This window comes from Gymnodraco acuticeps, unplaced genomic scaffold (genome assembly GCF_902827175.1).
Source record: "Gymnodraco acuticeps unplaced genomic scaffold, fGymAcu1.1, whole genome shotgun sequence".
In the NCBI taxonomy this organism is placed as follows: domain Eukaryota; kingdom Metazoa; phylum Chordata; class Actinopteri; order Perciformes; family Bathydraconidae; genus Gymnodraco; species Gymnodraco acuticeps.
The window spans coordinates 61,769-80,946 of NW_022989913.1; the positions used below are offsets into that span (position 1 = coordinate 61,769).

Consider the following 19,178-nt stretch of genomic DNA (forward strand, 5'->3'; position numbering starts at 1 on the left):
ACATCAGTTTAAAATGTATCTTTAAGTGTCACACAGCCTACAAAGCTGTATGCAATGTCATAAAGGCATAGCTTGCATACTTTTGGAAGTCTTCTCGTGTAGGTTTCAGACACTGTCGAATAAATGTTTTGAAAGTCAAGGAATGTTGTGTTTCAAGGAAACCATAAAGGTAAGCCCTGCAGCATTTAGTGACTAAAGTTAAACATAAGTCTGTTTTCTCTTCTAAGGCACTCCTTGTGATGAAGGTGCACAGGCTATAGAGAGGTTTCCTTTTGGTCTTTACATAATGGCCCATTTAAGCAGCTCATTCATTGAGAAAAATGCCTTAATTAGAACCACATAATGTGATTTTCAATGAGCTCAAGGGTTTTGGTGATTAATGATGGCCTTTTATAAAAGCTGCTCTAATGGTGGCATCTGATTTCTGCCTGCTTGCATTGCTGATACCATTCATCATGAGTTCCCAAAGTGTGGCGCTGCACCCACAGTGGATCATTAACCCATATGGGCCCGCAACTGATAGTGTGAATTTGAAAGTGATTTTCTTATATATTTAGTATTTAGTCTCAATATCCTTATATTCTAGGAATAAACAGTAGTCCCAACTGCCCATAGAATAACTATAGTATGGTAAGAAAATGAATTTTTCTCAGAAACTAAATGGAGCACAATCCTATTTGGATTCCAAGTTTATTTTTTAAGGATATGTAGTGGGGAAAAAACTCAAAAGAGATGACATTTAATAAACACAAAGTAAATTACTGATTTAGACTATTGATGAAATAAGTATTTTATTGTGATCTAAAACATATCTTAGTTCTTTTAGATATTTTCGCAAAGTTTGTCTATGCCAAATGTCATGACCAATCAGAACCAATGTTGTGGCATTTTTCCATACTAAATATAGCCTTTGGGCACACATGGGTTCTAGCCAAGAGACTGAGTTTATCTCTCACCCACATTTATAATCCTTTTTGAAATATCTGTCAATAAATGTCCTCTAAACAGTGTTCAGGGCAAAGTCTTTCAAAATAAAGAAATGCATGTTGCTCAACGTAATACTACTTAACCCTGAGCAGTGTCAGCAGAGAGAGAGAGCAACGCCACTGTGCGGCTCCCTGTCCCACCAACTCCAGACAGTCAGTCAGCCACGGTGGTCCGACACAGACACGTCAGGAGGCTTCTGAAGGAGTTTCACACAGACATGGGGACTCACTGAAGGCACAACAACATCCTTCATCGGCAGCATCCCGCTGGAGCAACTGAAAGGTAAACAGTTAATGATATGATGATTTATAACCGTTTGATAGCCTCTCAATACGCATATTTCTGAATGCACCGTGCGCTAACGCTAGCTAACGGGCTAACATATTTTAGCTACGATGGATTAATTTAACACTGAAACACATAGCTAAAGGATTGGATATTAGGTCATAACGTTACGCATTAACATGAACACTTCTCATTGAAACCAGCGACTTAGCAATAGCCGTGACTGTTACCGTTTGTTTTCCGTTTGCTTTAACGGTAACCCAACGATAACAGTAAAGCTAGCAGCGGGTGCAGCTAGCTGAGCCCTGTCTCCATTCATTTATTTCCCTCTCTTCTGTTCCCTTCACAGCTGTTTATGCTTTTTATCTTCACACTTGGCAAGCAATGCAGTACACAGTGAACATAATACATGATTCCGTGTTTGTTTCTGTTTGTTTCCACATGTTCCTGTTCCTGTAACGTTAATGCGGCTGTGTAATGCTGACATTTCAATCAAGCAATATGACAGCTTTAATATCCGAAATTAGCATGTTTAGCAGTGATGGAAGAAGTACTGAGGTCCAGTGGAGTAAAGTAACTAAGTACATTTGCGCAAGTAGGCTTACTATACTTAAGTACAGTTTTGAGGGACTTTACTACTTGAGTATTTCATTTGTCTGCTACTTTATACTTCTACCCCACTACAATTCAGAGGTAAATATGGTACTTTTCCTCCACTACCTTTAGTAACTTTGCAGATTTGAATTAATGATGTGAAATAGAAACAACACTTAAATAAGACTTAAGTCACACCTGGAGTAAATCCACAAACTACCCTGTAGTATACAAATACATTACAACTAGCTGCACCTTTACCAGCTTTGATAACACTTTAATACATCAATAATTATAATCACAACATATAATATATATCATTCAGAAAATGGCCCATACTGTAGCATAACAATTACTTTTACTTTCGGTAATGTGATTGTGTACTTAACCAAAAGTAAAACTATCTTCTTCCACCTCTGCTTGGATCTTATAGTAAAAGTATTAATACCACAGTGTACAAATACTATGTTACAAGTAAAATTCCTACAATCAAAATGTTACAAGTAAGTAATGTAAAAGTACAAAAGTGTAAGCATGAAAATATAATTGAAGTATCAAATCTAAAAGTACTTTAAGAGGCATTTTCAGAATAATATACATTACATCAACGGTTTATAAATAGTGATGCATTAATGTGTCTATAATTTTAATTGTGCAGCTGTTAAAGTAGTAGAAGAAGAAGATATGTCTTTCCCTACTCTGTTGTGTTTACACACATTACACACACAGGGGAGGATATACATGCACAAACACAGGATATAGAGGATATACATGCACACAATCAAAGTACACGTATATTGTAAAGCTTGGGTTCATCATGTTTTGAGGGAAGTTCAGTTGTTGTGGTGGGATGTAACTAAGTATATCTACTCGCATACAGTACAGTACATCAGTTCAGCTTAAACATACATCATTAGAGTTGGCCTTTTGCTGCTACTTTGTACTTCTATTACTTTAAAGTTACATTTCACAGACAAATATTGTAGTTTTTTACCAACTACATTTACTTGAAAGCTTTATCTACTAGCTACCTTTTACATGAACAGACCTACATTTGCTCGACCTTAAAGCTCTTAAAATGTATCCTGAAACTAAAACACAATAACTTAATATACACAGTACACATGTTTAATATGACACTGTAAAAGGAGCCATTCTGCATAATAAGTACTTTTACTTGTTATACTTGAAGTACATTTGGCTATAAATAGTATACTTTTACAACAACATAACACCATTTTGAATTAAGTATTTATAGACTTTGGCATTCCTACATTTACGTAAAGAGTCGGAGCACTTCTTCCACGTCTGGTGCAGATAGCCTGCACATCTTCCGGCGCAAACTGAAAACTCATCTCTTTCGACTCCACTTCGAGCGTTAGAACTATTAACAAAGCACTTGTATACCAATAAAGGACTGGCTTACCTAAAGCCAGTTGAGTAGCACTTGAAATGTTTGGCTCTATGAAACCTGATATACTTATATGATTCTGTTTTCTTCAAGGTTGTGTCTTCCTGGTCGAATGTACTTATTGTAAGTCGCTTTGGATAAAAGCGTCAGCTAAATGCAATGTAATGTAATGTAATGTAATGTAATGGTGCTGCCACCTCACCAACCAGACCTGCATGTAGGGGGTATTTAGCTCAAACCTCACTTGTTTAATGTTCATTTATTTTCAGGCACTTTATGTAAATGTTTAATGGGATATAGTCCCTCGCTGATACTGTCAACACAGTACAATCAGTCTCACTGCCCTTAGGTAAACTCAAATACTATGACTCAGCTAATCATGACACCTCATGATGGGCACTATGAGCTCCTTATTATTATTTATTATTTAAAGCTGGGGTAGGTAAGTTTCAGAAACCGGCTCGAGTGCACTAACATTTGAAAGTACACAGCCGAAAAGAATCCGCCCCTTCCTTCAGACTTCCTTACAGAGCACCTCCTCCAACACACATGGACGCGCAATGCACGCCCAATGAGAGCACGAGATACATTTGTGCGTGCACGAGATGGAAGGCTGACAGACAGGGCGGCAATCCAATTGGTGGTGCTTTTTACAGTACTACAGCTTCCACAGATGACGGTTTTTTTTATGGATTTTTTGTCAAAACACTTGAGATATTCATTGCTATCGGGATGTTAAGAGCATTCCATGGAATATAACAAAAAGTGTATCTCGAGCCGGTTTCTCAAACTTACCTACCCCACCTTTAAGCTGTGAAGTCCACTGAGACAAATATAACATTTGTGATATTGGGCTATATAAATAAACATTGATTGACTAAAGGGAACTGATTTGCACTCAGTATATTGTGTTTACTAGCTAATACTAATGTTATTTTAATATTAAAATGTTGCTTTTTTTTAATGACTGCAGTTCTTTTTAGATGGCTTTCAAACGGTGTTTTATTACATTCATTGTCACGCAAGGCAAGGCAAGGCAAGGCAAGGCAAGGCAAGGCAAGTTTATTTATATAGCACTTTCCAACACAAGGCAATTCAAAGTGCTTTACAAAAAATGAAAGAGATTAAGAAAATGGCATTTAAAATCAGTCATTAAAAAGAAAAGCTAATAAAATAAACATTAAAAGAAAAAGTACATGGATAAAAGTTACAGTGCAGTCTAAGATATGAATAGTTCAATTAAAAGCAGCGACAAAAAGAAAAGTCTTCATAACATAACAGTTTGTAGTTTCAACAAAGATTGATCATATATCTTCATATCATATATCATTAAGGTTTATTGCAGGAGTGGTATTAAACATCTATAAACTGTGTGTACCCAATAACCTTAGCCAAAGCTAACCGACTTGGTTTTGACTTTGCGTATTTTTTAACACTGTTAATTAAATGTTATTGAAGAAGATTTACAGTTTTACAAACATGCAACACATTTGTCCAGACTTCCCTTTGCTATACTTAATTGATTGATTTAGAAGAAAAGAAGAAGCACTTTACGTTGTGCTTGGCTTCTTCTTTCTCACAGGGCGTTTCTGCAGAATGTGCAAAATTGGAAACCAACACGGTCTGTCTGAGGTTGTGGTTTCTTATGGTTTCTTTTGCACACATAAGCAGCAGGCTCATTTCAGTGCAGTTTGCTGAAACCCTACTTGAGAGAGTGTAACATGAACCCTGTGTCGTCTGGCTGGCCTGGCGCTCAGTCACAGTCAGGTCTGGTTCTTGTGTCCCTCCCTCAACACAAATTAGCTCTGTATCATTTTCACATGAAGAGCATAATGATAGTGACTAGGACCATAATAGTCATGCCTGGTTCTGAATGGTACAAGTACATCATGTATTTACTAAAGGAAAGGGCTTTCTACATTGTTTCCCCCTTAGTGTTTTCAGTTACTGCTGAGTTATTTATGACTTTCCCCCTTAAAGGAATATCTTATTCTATTTATGCATGACATGTCAAATATTCAAAGAGAACAGATCCTAACACAGAGGGAGGATGCGGCCTCAGTCCCACACCCAGTAGGCCCATGTGTTTTGTTTGATAGTGTTTACAAAGGGCTTAGCAGATGGCAGAGTGAGGCCTTTTTGGAAGAGCCTCATGCCTGCATTATGTTTATCTCAGGCATTCACTTGGAAGCTAAATGAGGCCGGCGGATGCTGGAAGTCGGACTAAAGGAAACCTCCAGATGACAACAACATGTTTGAATTCATCAATGCTTGGACTACAGTCTCCGCAGTGTACCAATTCCATCTATATTGAGCACTTTGGCTAATAATAGCTTTATTGATATTTGATACAGTCGAACCCTCGGAGAGATTATCTCTTTAGTATTTCTAGAATTCTCAACGTTTCACTTTTGCGATAAACATGATCCAGATGTCAAAAAGTTCAAGGGCAATGAGCAACAACGGAAAGCATGTTAAAGTCCGATGTACAGATATCCTATTGGTTGACTTCTGCAGACTCTGTCATTTGATTAGTCATGCTCAATAACAAGCACATGCAGTAAAGATCGTACCGTACATGTGACTGACTGACAGTACATGAACATCACGCTGCGCAGTGCTGCTTGTTTTTTTATCCTGAGCATGTACTCTTATCAGGGGGAAACATTGCTTAGCCGTTCACAGGAATTAGCTGTCCCTTATCAGCGATACGCCACCACCTTAAAGGGGCCATCCTATTGGCTGATCCCTTAGTGTCCTGTCAACTGACTGGAAGAGCACAACCTGCAAAATATAGCCAAGAAGAACAATGTCAAAGTTTATGGCGGTGTTGCGTAATCACGCCAGATAGCGGTGAACTTATATTTACCCTTCGGTTACTTCAACGTGATTATGTGGGCCACATATGAGATTGGATTCAAGATGGCAAGGAGGCATTGTGATCATAATCTGAGGGGAGAAAGCATTGATCCCAGTGGACCATCCTGAGGTGGGGAGAGTAAGAGCTGGTGCTCTGCTCACTGTAATGAAGAGACAGAGATCCTGGGGGGACAGGGAGCTCCTGGGGGGGAACACAGACAACAACACAGACAACTACAGTGAACAGGATGAGTCCTTGTCTCTGAGGTCTTCTTGGTCCCTTGTGGTGAGTCAACTGACCGCCGGTCATTTAGTCGGCTACAGCTTTGGTGTGATGCCGCGGGGCCTGCTGATCCGTTATTCATTCTGTATTGCAAGGGTGTGATACCTGACCACAGTGAATCAGATGAATGCGTTTTATTAATTGCTTCATTCAAGACTGTGTTCAACAACTGTGAAAGAATAGGTTGAAGAGGTTGTATTTGATATGGTCTCAATCCAAAAAATCTGGTTTTGTCACAACCTGCAAAGTCTGTCTATTATGCTAGCAATTTATTCTCACCAAATTCAAACCTGTCCTATAATGATTTGTTTTTGGGTGTAGCTACTTGCTTGAAATGTAACTTTTGAGTAGAATTTAAATGAAGGAAAAGACAATGGCATGTTTGTCACACGTGAATGTGTTTTAGATAACTGATACTGGCGCCTTTCCAGATAGCTCCCGTGTAAGGGTCATCAGTCACAGTATTTGAATGTAGAATTTTCCTTATTATGTAACGATGACTTTACAAAGGTTTAGATGCCATGTTTCTCTGCACTTGGTGTTAACACTGTCAGTCCAGGAGGCTTTGCACCTGCAATGCAACTTTCTGTGGTGTCAAATAAAAGTGAAAGTTTAAAGCATAACTCCCCAAACGTGTGTTATTAGCTTGATAGCAACAAGACCGTTTTTGGTTTCAAGAGACAGATGAAATCCAGATAGAGAAACAATAGAATTGAAAAACAACATACAATTGGACACTTTACCCCTGACAGAGGCACAGTGAATTTAAAACACCCCCAGGGCATTCAAAGAAACCACGTGGCTAGATACATAAATATTATAATTATTATTATTATTATAATAATTCACAACTCATTCAGTCTGGCTCCAGCAACCCCAAGCGTCTGTTCTCCACCATCAGCACACTTCTCAAACCCTGTGACAGCGCCACCTCGTCCTTCACCACCGAACAGCGCAACTCCTTCCTCTCGTCTTTCCAAACCAAAATCAGCAACATTTACAGCAATCTGACACCCTCATCAGCACCCCCCACCTCCCCTCCTGGCTCCCCCCCTTCACCTCACAGCCCCTGTCCCACTTCTCCCCTGTGACCCCCATGCAACTGTCTGACTTCATGACTGGAATGAACTCCACCTGCACACTTGACCCAATGTCCTCCAAATGTGTTAAAGAGAGCCTCCCTGCCATCTCCCAACTCATCGCCGGCCCACCATCATTAACTCCTCCCTCTGATCTGGTTCAGTTCCCCCCCTCTCTCATACTGGCTGCTGTCACACCCATTCTCAAAAGACCTGGACTCACACCTGACATCATGTCCAACTTCCGGCCCATCTCAAATCTCCCCTTTCTGTCAAAAATACTTGAACGTGTCGTTGCCTCACAACTAAAATCCCACCTCAGCTCCAATGACCTCTTTGAGCCATTTCAATCCGGTTTCCGATCAAAACAACTCTTCTGAAAATCACAAACCACCTCCTCCTCTCCTCTGACTACGGCAACCTGAACATCCTCATCCTCCTCGACCTCACCGCAGCATTCGACACTATTGTATTATTTGACTTTAACTATATATATTTATTTGTTGTTCTTTTCTTTTCACTATATCTGTAAAGCGACTTTGAGCACCTGTAAAAGCGCTAACAAAATAAATCTATTATTATTATTATGAAATAGTCTGGCTTTCGTAACATTTCTGTTAGTTTAGAACTCATTTTGTCCGCACATGCAGTTGTAGGGATAATGGATTTTTTGTGTTTTTAGAAACGTTTTCCATTGTGTCTGGTTACTTCTCTTCAGATTGTAGTTTCATGTTATCTTCCAGAGGAGTGTCATTGTAGTGAATGTCAATAAAGGGCCTCAACTTTTCTTTGTCTACAAATGAGGGTTGATGTTCTTTGAGAGAGGTCATTGTTGTTGACAGGCCTCATATCAAACCATATAAACCTTTATAGCATTCTTTGAACTGTCAGTGATAGCTATGAGATATCATAAATATTGCACATTGTGTGTGGTTAGAGTGGTTGATATCTGAGTGTACTTTCACTTATTAATATGTTATTGCTATCTAATCATTAACACTCTAGTAAAACACATCATGCCAGTTTCCCATATTCTATGATGCCACCCTAGCGCAAATGTGCCTATTCTCTACCCTACTCTACCCCCCCCCCCCATCACCCAATGTACTCATGGCTTGACTGCGAACAAAAGGTCAGTGTGAGATAGGAGCGTTTCAGGTTGCATAAAGTCATGAAGTCAGCAGGGGAACATGTTTACAAGCCCAACTCGACTAGACCCTGACCTGAAAAAACCCAAATCATGTTTTGCTAATGTCACAGCGAAGTAATGAAGGCAAATAGTCTAAGTTCAGTAATGAGGCCAGAGGGAGGAAGGAAAGTTTGTCTGATTAACTGTGGCCTGTTTGTACTGTTCTCTCTGGTTAAGTAGCATAAACAGATTGCTTGTGAAGGAATTTACAGTCTTAGAAACTCCTTCTACCAAGAAACAAAAAGTGCTTTGAGAAAATGTTCCGGGTTAATCCTAGTCCATTTATAATTAGCCACAGAGCTACGGCTTTTAGTGTTGTATTTAATAAACATAGCACAGAGGTAGGAATATAAACAGGAAGTCAGCTGCTTTCATTGCATCAGGGCAGTGGGATCTCTGTGTTAGGTTTTCTCCTCATTGTTTTAGCCCGGCAGTCAGCCCCCCCCCCCCCCCCCCCCCCCCTAATGTGGTTAATGTGGGACAGCGGCCAGTAACAGGGTTCCAGTGGCACAGTCTGTATCCAGGTCAGGAGATAACAGACACCACAGGGCCGAGGGAGCTGGGAAATCAAAGCTAAAGACAAATGAGACTTTCCAAAAAAGATACTTAAAAGAAGAGACAACAGTGAGTAGATTGTGAGGGAGCTAAGTCAAGTGGAAAATGATTTTACAACTTGTGCTCCCCGGGACGCTTGCTGAGCAATACTTCCTCTCATCCTGTGTTTCTCTTAACTCAGCTAATATTGAGTTGTTTTCCTCCTCCAGGCGGACACCATGAACTACGTGGGCCAGCTGGCAGGACAGGTGCTGGTAACCGTCAAAGAACTGTACAAGGGCATAAATCAGGCCACATTATCGGGCTGCATCGATGTTGTGGTTGTCCGCCAGAGAGATGGCACTTACCAGTGCTCGCCATTCCACGTGCGCTTTGGCAAGCTGGGGGTACTGCGCTCCAAAGAGAAAGTGGTGAGTTATAACAATTATTTTATTTGATCTGTTTGTTTTGTCTTCTCTCACTGATAGGTTGAAATCATGTAGTCATTGAAATTATCGAGCTCCATTTCAAGACACTTCCACCCTTATAAACTTACAATTCAGGCAGTGATAGTGTGCCAACTACTAGGTGTTTTGTTTTCCTTTAAAGAAGCAGGCACTTATCTAACAATGGTTACTTGAATTAACAAATTGGAGCTTCATTGTCAGCATTAACAGGCTTCAAGAGAACATTCAGTTTCAGTGGCTAGTAAGTTTGTGTGCAAACTAAGCCAGATCATATTTGGTTTGTTTTAGGTTTTACATTTAAGGATACTGACTCCTAATTTAAAGCCTGTACACCCTAAAAATATCTGTTTACACATATTAAAAAGCAAAGAAGGAAAACTAAGGAGTTAGGACTAGAGCGTTGTGGCTGTTCTTGCTTAAATTAATTACTTGAAAAATGTGTTGCTTGACACATTTTGCGACTGGCTAGATGTTATGAAATACCATACTGGTCCACCACCAATGTGGTCTCTCCTATTTGCCTGATTGGATCAATTCAGGACAGTGTAGGCTTGTGTTGACTTCTCCCTGAGTCACAGTATCTTAAGACTTCCCTGCAACTGGACTGTGATGAGCATAATACATATATTGAGCAAAGGGATCACAAACTAAAACAATTTCTTTGCAAAAGTTATTAGAAAATGATTTCGTTTTGGTGTCTAGTTGTGTTTAACAGGGTTATGTGTCTCTTATCATTGTTATTGGTATGTTGAAACTGGTGACCTTACACCAAAAATACAAGTTTGTTTATGTTGGTTGAAAAATACTTACCCATGTTTACGGAGGTCTTTTTTAGCAAGCTACTGTAGACTTCAGATTTGTTTAGTTTTCTTTGGATTTCTTTCACATTTCCAATTCAAAAGTTGTAGAAAAACCATCTGCATGCATCACTTATGTAAGTTTAGCAGTCAGGTTACCCATTACCATGTCATAGGGTTTCTACCTAAATGAAATGCTTCAATGGCTCCTCAATAAACCATTCAGGGAAATGTTTGGCTCCGTTTGCAGACCATAGATAGCGTTGGATGTTCTCTTCTATTCTCCCTCCTTAAAAGTAGTTGTTACTTTATGTTCTTGCCTGAAGATAAGATCCAATTAATCACGGTTCAGGAACAATGGTCCTATTTTTAGTGCTTAATTCTCACTTGAGAAAACGACTCCTTTGTGTTGGCCTATTTGATGGGTGAGCCGACTTTGGTAGTACATTTAATACATGTTTTATGTTTCAGTATTTATAAGCAACTGTGACTGAAAGAATATTGCTTTTATTTGACTTTTTAATGGTGATTTCATTTTATTTATTTGTTGTTATTTTTTTGTAAGAAGGGACAGGTAAAATACGATGTTCTTCTCCCGCTCCTTTCCACCATGCGCTTTAAACACCCAGTATAAGTGTACATGTTTTGTTTTAAAATAACCACCATGTGTGGAATAAACAAATAAATAAAGGTGAATATAGAAGTAAATATATTAAGTTTAATATATAAATGCAAACAACACAATAGAAAATGACAGCACACAATATCAACCTTAGGATGATCGGGCAGACAATAAATACTACTAATATTTTTGGTTATATTTTTAAACGACCACAATCTTATTTGTGATAAATAAAATGAAGGTCAATCAGTTCAATCATCTTATATAACAAACAAATCTTGGGAGTCAGTCAGTAATAAGTGATGGCTAGAATTCCACTGCATTCAAAATGTAATATTTCTTCTTCCATCCCATAAACGTTGAACTTTTCCATGACTTCTATTCTTAGAACGGTAACGGTGCGCCCTGACTTCATTAAAAGAAAGCCTGTTTACATGGATGTGAGTGGGTGATGATCTGCGGGGGTTGAATCTCTCTCACCAACTACCCAGAATGCTGATGGGCTCATAGGGAGGAATGAATGAATGAGTTTCTATGGCAACAGCTCTACAACTTGAGTGTGTGGGAGGGGGAGGAAACGTGAGGAAGAAGGCTTCGACAACAAGAGCTGTTGTGTAACAGTTGTGCACACGTTCCGGAGATAACTCATCAGATCCTCGAGGGCTGCTGCTAAATATATATGTTTTGGAGAAGTTACTGGACCAAATAGTGTTATGATATTTGTCCCTGACACGCAGATATTTAAACATTTACAGAGTGGGAATTAGGCTTTGGTTGCCAGCTAAAACTAATTAAATGTTGGCTGTGCGACGTGTACATTAGTCACTTAGGTTGGCAACCAGAAATGTTTTTAAAGAGATTTTTGATTCCAAAAACATTTGGGAAAAGAAGTAAAAAGAAAGTAGAAACTTCAAAATCTACATTGGCTGTCAGAGAAAAACAACTTGGTGGTACCATGGGTTAATTTCCAACATCTGCCAGCAGCCATTGCCTCCAGTAATTCCAGTTACCCAGTGGGGTGTTGGCAAATCCCCAACTCAGCCAAGTGAAGGTAACCTGTCCCCGGCTGTGAAAGGCTGAAGAGGACTCTCATTTATTCTGCCTTATTATTAATTGGGTATTAAAATTCTCACCGTACATAAATTGCCCTTAGCAACCCCGAGGATGTGAAATTAAATCTTGAGGCTGCTGAGAAACCACACCAGCAGTAAAGCACATCAGCAAAGATACAACATGGATCACTAGAGCAAAATGATTGGTAGATGTTGAGAATGAATATGAATGATTTGGTTTCAGGTTGTCAGACTGGGCTGATCATTAGTGAGTCACATTAATCGTGATCTGGTTTTTGCTTTTGTGGTGTCAAGTTTCTGAATGGCCTCAGGTCAGCTGGGGGTTTGCCCTGCTGGCAGGCTCAGAGCACCCATACATACATATAGTTATTGGGTCTTAGAAAGCCCCAGGAGAAAGATGGGGCTGTAAGCAGCTACGGGCTTTCTATGTGACCTGACATTGAATGCTGGAAGTACAGTAAAACATGACCTAATTAATTGTTTTACTTAATTAAAAAGGCATAATCAACACCCTTTACAGTGTCCTTGTTATGTTTTTCTTTTTTAAAGCAGTTAATTTTGATATGCATTAGCTGTCTTAAACTATTTCCGTTCCCTTATCCTCGAATTATTCCCCAAGAAGCTCTGATCCGATCCTCTTTATGGTCCTGTTGGGTCCAAGGAATTTCGAAAAAAGGCTTTTATGTTTCTGGCTCCTTCTGATGGTTCTTTGTCATCATTATGCTTGTTAAAACATGTTCTGTTGTCTAATCTTTAAACAAATGGTCTATGTTTTCTGTAACCTTATCATAGTTCCTTTTTTATACATCGATTATTTTAGCTTTGAACGCGTCTAGTAGTCTATGGTTGTAACTCTTCTACTGCTCTTCTATTGTTCATTTCTATTTGTTTGACTTAACTTTTGTTGAATTCTTCCAGATTGACATTGAAGTGAATGGAGAGCCAGTAGAGCTGCACATGAAGCTTGGTGACAACGGAGAGGCCTTTTTTGTAAAGGAAGCCGAGGAACTGAATGTGAGCAAACAAACACATACTCAGATTAATTAACACCATTCGGAAAAAGGAAATGAAATAGAAACGCTGTTGCACAACATTTAATTTGGATGCCTTTGTTCTGTATAATTCATAGAAGCCAAACTATTTATTATATACATCATGTCAAATTTCTAAGTTTTGTTGTGTTGTTATAGTAGACACCTTTTTAGTATGAGACTGTCTTGTGTTTCAGCCTAGAAGCCAATGTCATTCTATTCACATATCACATACATATTATTCAGTGAAATGTTAAATTAATACCTTAACAGATTATTTTGAGAAAAGTCCACACTTAGAAAACAGCCCTTCCAGTTTCAGCATGGAAAACAGCAACACCTTAACGCCTTCAGGGACGTGCAAGTGTGAGGAAGTGTTTTTTTGAGGAAATAATTGCACCACTGCTTTGTAGTTGCTACATCTGACAGTCGACCTGTACCAGCCAATAGGAATCCTTAATGCTGCTTTTGTTTACACTTGTTTGCATCTATCCTAAGCCCCAAGCTCTCCTATTTGTCATAATTCTCCTCGATGCCTCCACAGATTGTCCCCGCCCACCTGGCCACCTCCCCGATCCCCACGGAGAGTCACCTGTTCTGGATCTCGGAGGTGGAGCACAGAGCCCCAAAAGGTCTGGAGGATGACCCCGCAGACCCAGAAGACCCCCCCGAGCCTCCTGCTCCGAGCACCGGGTCCACAAAAAAGAAGAAGAAGCGGAGGAAGAAGCACAAAGGAGACCCCCGAAGAGAGGAGCTGACCCCGCCCATGTCGGTCACTACTGGAAACGCTATCGCTGCTAACATACCTGCTGCTACGACTGCTGCTATGTCCAGCGCTGGGCAAAATGAGGAGATCTTTGAGATGGACCTGAGCTCTGACGAGGGGGGGTCAGCACATGTCTCAAGGTAGGTTCAGGGTCAATGCTCACTGTTATGGAAGAGTTTATTATATTTGTGCTTCACCTAGTGTAAAACATGTCAGATATCATTTAGTCTTAGTCCTGTGTCTAATGTCTTTGTTAGCTATCATAATCCACCTTACCCTTTGATGTTGTCTTTTTTAATCAAGTTGACAAGAATTCCAGGCATTTAAGTCTTCTTAGTCAAAGAACACCCTTAGTATTTGGTATAGTTTTAGTGAAAATGGTTGACATTTTAGTCATCAGATTATATCAGGCAATCTATCTTGGCAAAATATCTGTTTGTTCTTTTTCTCCCGAGCCTTGTCGTTGTCCTTTTTAACTTTATCTTAAGAAAGTTACTCTGAGTCCTGTGCTCATTGTGTGCTGTCGCTGTAGACTAAATATGACTTAGATAAAAAGGTTATTGACTCACATAGTTCATTTAGTCATAGTGTTTGTTCACCAAATTAACACTGGTTTCCCCTTTAGGTCACCTTCACTGTCCACAATGCGAGACATTGACCCCAAACTACCTGCAGCCAGACACAGCATCGATGGTTATCCGCTGTCTGATGGGGACTGGCCGTCACATGACAGGTATGTATTGACGTGAACAGAGCCTCAGCCAGGGCGTGGCAGAGAAACAGACTCTATCTCACTGACTGTTTGCATTTGTTCATCTATCCCTTCAGTCATGGCTTGTCTCAGGCCTTTTCCCCAAAGAGTGACTCTGAGCTGATGGTCCGGCCCTCAGAGAGCATGCTCAGAGCCGAGTCCCACATGCAGTGGACCTGGGGGGAGCTCCCAGAAACCACCAGGGTAAGCGTCTCTCTCCACTAACATCAGGTCTCATTCACCAGCCAGAAATGCTTTATTAAGAACCCACTTTTGCAGTTTTCATGAAGATTAAGACATTCAACAATGTTTTTTTTAATTTGGAATTCTTTCTTGCACACTCAAGAGCACAAACATTTAATTCTACAGTTGTATAATATTTGTAGAATTTAAATTTCAATAACTTTTTTATCATTAATATTATTTGTCCTAATTATTTTACAAAGCATTATGGTATTTAATTATAACTTAACACCAAACTCTTTCATTCACTTCAATTATGTTAATTGGGAATTGCTCATCCCATTTCAGTGATCGAACCTTTGTATTGTATTTCATCTAATTTATTTTATTGTATATCCACTGCGGCGGCTACTATGATGGCGTTCACATCCTGCAGAATTATTGAGGTGTTTTTAATTATGTTTGGAGACCAGTGCTCCACCCTCCTAAAGGATTCTGTTGTGGCATTTCTTTGTGTGTGTGCGGACGGTTTCATGCCCTTTTTATATCTATTTTTAGAGCTACCGTTTTCTAATTATTATCAGCTTGGATATGCTTTCAATTTACAATGACACTGGGATGCATCATTATAACAAGTCATCTGATGTAGGGATGCTCAATTAATCGTATTTTAATCGCGATTACGATGATGGCTTGCAACGATTACGAAAACAACGTAATCGAATTAAAACGATTATTTTTTTATTATTATTACTTTTTTTTTTTTTTTTTTTTGGGTTTTTCTCCAATAAATGGATGTTTTCAAAGTCAATGAATAATCGCATTTAATAATCGCAATTACAATTATTGACCCAAATAATCGAGATTATGATTTTTGCCATAATCGAGCAGCCCTAATCTGATGTATACTTTTATCAGGAAAAATGTAGGAAAAGACTTATGAAGATATTGGTGAATGAGGCTTATTCAGAGGTACATATTTCTCAGTGTCCCCTCCTATTAGTAACTTTCTTTCCCATATCAAAAATCCAGGTCCCCAAGAAGGAGAAAGCAGAACTACTAAAAACAGTGAGGATCACCCCATCAGAGAGCACCCACTTCCGGGTCATCCTCAGCTCTGAGGCCATGGAGGATGACTCTGAGATTGAAAGGGGAGACGCGTCCTCCTCCTCCTCCTCAGTGTGTGCCATCGTCAAACCCGAGCCACGGACACCCATCACCACTTTAACACCCGTGATGCCTCTGGAATCCATCGACATCATAACCTCTGATAGTCCCCTGACCCCCGCAGATCCTCTGGATGTCCTCCCACCCAATGTGGCAACCTCCACCCCTTCCAACAGCCAACTGAGCGACTCGCCCTCTAAGAAGAAAGGTACACATGGTGGTTAGCATTTCCCTTTTTTCAATTGTCTCCCGGTTAGTTCTGATTAACTGATAAATACTTCTGTTGTTGATCCAAGGTGTCCCAAAGAGGAGCCAGCATCAGGGTCCTGAGGATATCTACCTAGATGACCTGAATGTACTTGAACCTGATGTTGCTGCACGATATTTCCCTAAGAGGTGGGATTATTTTAGAAACACCTAATTAACGTCACTGCATGACCTGTTTTTAATTAACGTGGTTTATTCTAAAATTAAATAGAGTATAAATATTCTTCCCCTTGACCAGCACATTGATGTTTTGTACTCGTGTGTTGCTGCAGTGAGTCTGAGGCAGCTACAAAGCTGTGGATGGACTCTGAGATGCACTCCGGCTCTCAGTCTCCTCAGTCGGTGGGCAGCGCGGCGGCTGACAGCGGCACAGAGTGTCTTTCTGACTCAGCGAGTGACCTCCCCGACGTCACTCTTTCTCTGTGTGGAGGCCTCACAGAAAATGCTGAAATATCCAAAGGTACACCAGAATAGCACTCATAAAAAATGTACATGAAAGTGCACTTAGTACTTTTATGCAGGGTAGGAAGTTAACCTCAGTGAGTAGAAGACACTAAATTCATTCAAAAACATTGTATTTGCGTCACTAGAATGCCTCCAGCCACAGAAATCTTCTTTCTATGTGTAACATTAACAATGATTGCACCAACATTTCCCTTTGAGCCCACAAGGATTTATTTCACTGGGGTTGAATCCCAAAAGTAAATTATCTCTTGAGTCTTTTACTTCCTGCTGGAAGTGTTTCTTAGAAGCCCTTAACTAATGTGGCAGATGGAAGAAAACGTCTCTGACCTTTTTCTGTGGCTCTAAGTAAAATGATATGGCTCTCCACCACTGACCTTTTCATCTGCTGTCTATAATTAATGTTCCTCTCCCTTCTGTGTTTGCAGAGAGGTTCATGGAGCATATCATCATCTATAGTGAATTTGCTGAAAGTCCAGCAATTATCGATAACCCTAACCTGGTAGTGAAAATAGGAAATAGGTAAGAAAACATTTATTTCACACGTAAAATGAACTAGAGATATCTTAAGTATTATTATAAATAATATTAAAAGTTCATGTCCTATATAAATATTGAACAAAGCTTAATTGTCTCTGCTTTTTCAGATATTATAACTGGACATTAGCTGCACCCTTGATTCTGAGTCTACAAGCATTTCAGAAGAACTTACCAAAGGTACTGTGATCCCTGTATTCAGTTCAATGTATTTTCATTACTAATGGATTATTATGAATCTGAAACTTGCTCCTCGCTAACGGTCTTTATTGGTTTTTCCCAGGCTACAGAGGAGGCTTGGATGAAGGAGAAAATGCCAAAGAAGTCAGGCCGCTGGTGGTTCTGGAGAAAAAGGGCAGACAGTTCAATCAAGCAGGTGTGTAATGCTTTCAAAGACAACTTGCACTGCAGAAAGACACATCCATAAATACAGCTTTTTTTTAATTTTCACTTTATGTCCTCTGATATTTTAATTCTTCCAGTCGGAGACTAAGCTTGAAACAAAGGAGGACTCTCATCTGGAGGAAGAAGGAGCCTCCATGTCTCAGGAGAAACTGCCCCTGCCGTAAGTGGAACCAAAGGTTTATTGTTACTCAGTCAAGTGAGTTCAATGACTTGATGAACTCCAGCATGAGATTGTAAAAAAACATCCACAGCTTATGAATCAGTTTTATGACAAGTCGTCATGATCACGTTGTATTGTGCGACTTTGAATTGTAATCTGCTTCAAATCTTAAACAGTTTAGAAGTTGCAAAATAGTTAAGTAGGATCAAAGCATGCATTTTGTTTACACTTAGAGTAGACATAGAGTGGTTACTTCACCCACAGCCAACATGTTTTAAAGCTACATATAGATGCAGGCATTTGATAACGCAAATTGTTTTTGTTTCCTGCAGGCCTAAAGCCGGAGACTCCTCTAGTGATGAAGAGGCCAAGGAGGTGAGCGCTGCTTCCTGTCAGGAGAGACTGCAGCCAGTCGATGTTCAGCACCACCCGAGCCCCCCCACTTACAGGAAGTCACTACGCCTGTCCTCTGACCAGATAGTGAGTACATTCTTACACAAGTATTTCCCTTCCTCAAAATCACTGCGTCAACTTCTTTAAAAGTATAGCACCCTACTGCTTAACTGTTTTACAATATTATTATCGCTCTGAATCTCAACACCCTACCAGCGGCTTTGAAATAATTATAGTACACCATTTTCCAGTACTAGAAACTTTCAAAATTGTTAAAATGATTGTCAGGTCATGTACAAATAACATTAAGTGTGTCCTCCCAGTGCAACTGCTAGGCCTTGAAAGACTTGGCTGTGGGCCAACAGTCATGTGACACAAAGTCAGTGAAACCTCTGAAATGTTTAGCAGAGAGGAGAGTTCAAAAGTAATTGTAAAAACTAAAATAGTTCAGTACCAATCGTATGTAGAGCTTCCATTTACGTGAACAACACTGTTAACACCTCTTGGCACAAAAGCGATAATTAACATAGATTAAAAGTGTGTCCTTTTTTACTTTTTATGTATAAGTTTGTAACTGTTTGAGTTCCATACTTCGAGCCATGATTGTTTTATTTCCTTAAAGTTGCAGTGTTAATTCTTTGTAAAAATGAGGCCACAGAGAGTACAATGTGACGGCGCTCTAAAACTGCTTCGGGTTCAGAGGGTTCAATTGTTCTTTATATTGAATCCTTCTCCCTTGTATCTGGTTTTCAGAAAAGGTGATTGATTATTAACTGTGAGTACTGAATGAGATAAATGGTTTATTTTGAAGTTTAGAGCTCCCCCTGCTGCCTCTCTTTGACCTGCAATGTGTTTGTTCTGCTTCCAGTCTGTAGG

General features: G+C 39.7%; 1 protein-coding gene across 3 annotated transcripts in view; it reads left to right on the forward strand.

Moving 5' to 3' along the window:
- Window positions 1-1,108: 1,108 nt before the first annotated feature.
- lpin2 (lipin 2) overlaps window positions 1,109-19,178 on the forward strand; it is a 28,854-nt gene continuing 10,784 nt past the window's right edge. The window contains exons 1-14 of one of the 3 annotated variants that reach the window (XM_034208923.1): window positions 1,109-1,269; window positions 9,452-9,652; window positions 13,099-13,194; window positions 13,756-14,117; window positions 14,603-14,710; window positions 14,806-14,932; window positions 15,944-16,286; window positions 16,375-16,474; window positions 16,618-16,805; window positions 17,236-17,329; window positions 17,455-17,524; window positions 17,628-17,720; window positions 17,827-17,909; window positions 18,242-18,389. In XM_034208923.1, the coding sequence (XP_034064814.1) occupies window positions 9,461-9,652; window positions 13,099-13,194; window positions 13,756-14,117; window positions 14,603-14,710; window positions 14,806-14,932; window positions 15,944-16,286; window positions 16,375-16,474; window positions 16,618-16,805; window positions 17,236-17,329; window positions 17,455-17,524; window positions 17,628-17,720; window positions 17,827-17,909; window positions 18,242-18,389 (2,004 nt within the window). In that variant the 5' untranslated portion in view covers window positions 1,109-1,269; window positions 9,452-9,460. Of the gene's footprint in view, window positions 1,270-9,198; window positions 9,312-9,451; window positions 9,653-13,098; window positions 13,195-13,755; window positions 14,118-14,602; window positions 14,711-14,805; window positions 14,933-15,943; window positions 16,287-16,374; window positions 16,475-16,617; window positions 16,806-17,235; window positions 17,330-17,454; window positions 17,525-17,627; window positions 17,721-17,826; window positions 17,910-18,241; window positions 18,390-19,178 lie in introns of those variants that run through there. The other 2 variants (XM_034208905.1, XM_034208915.1) reach the window with 2 other exon arrangements.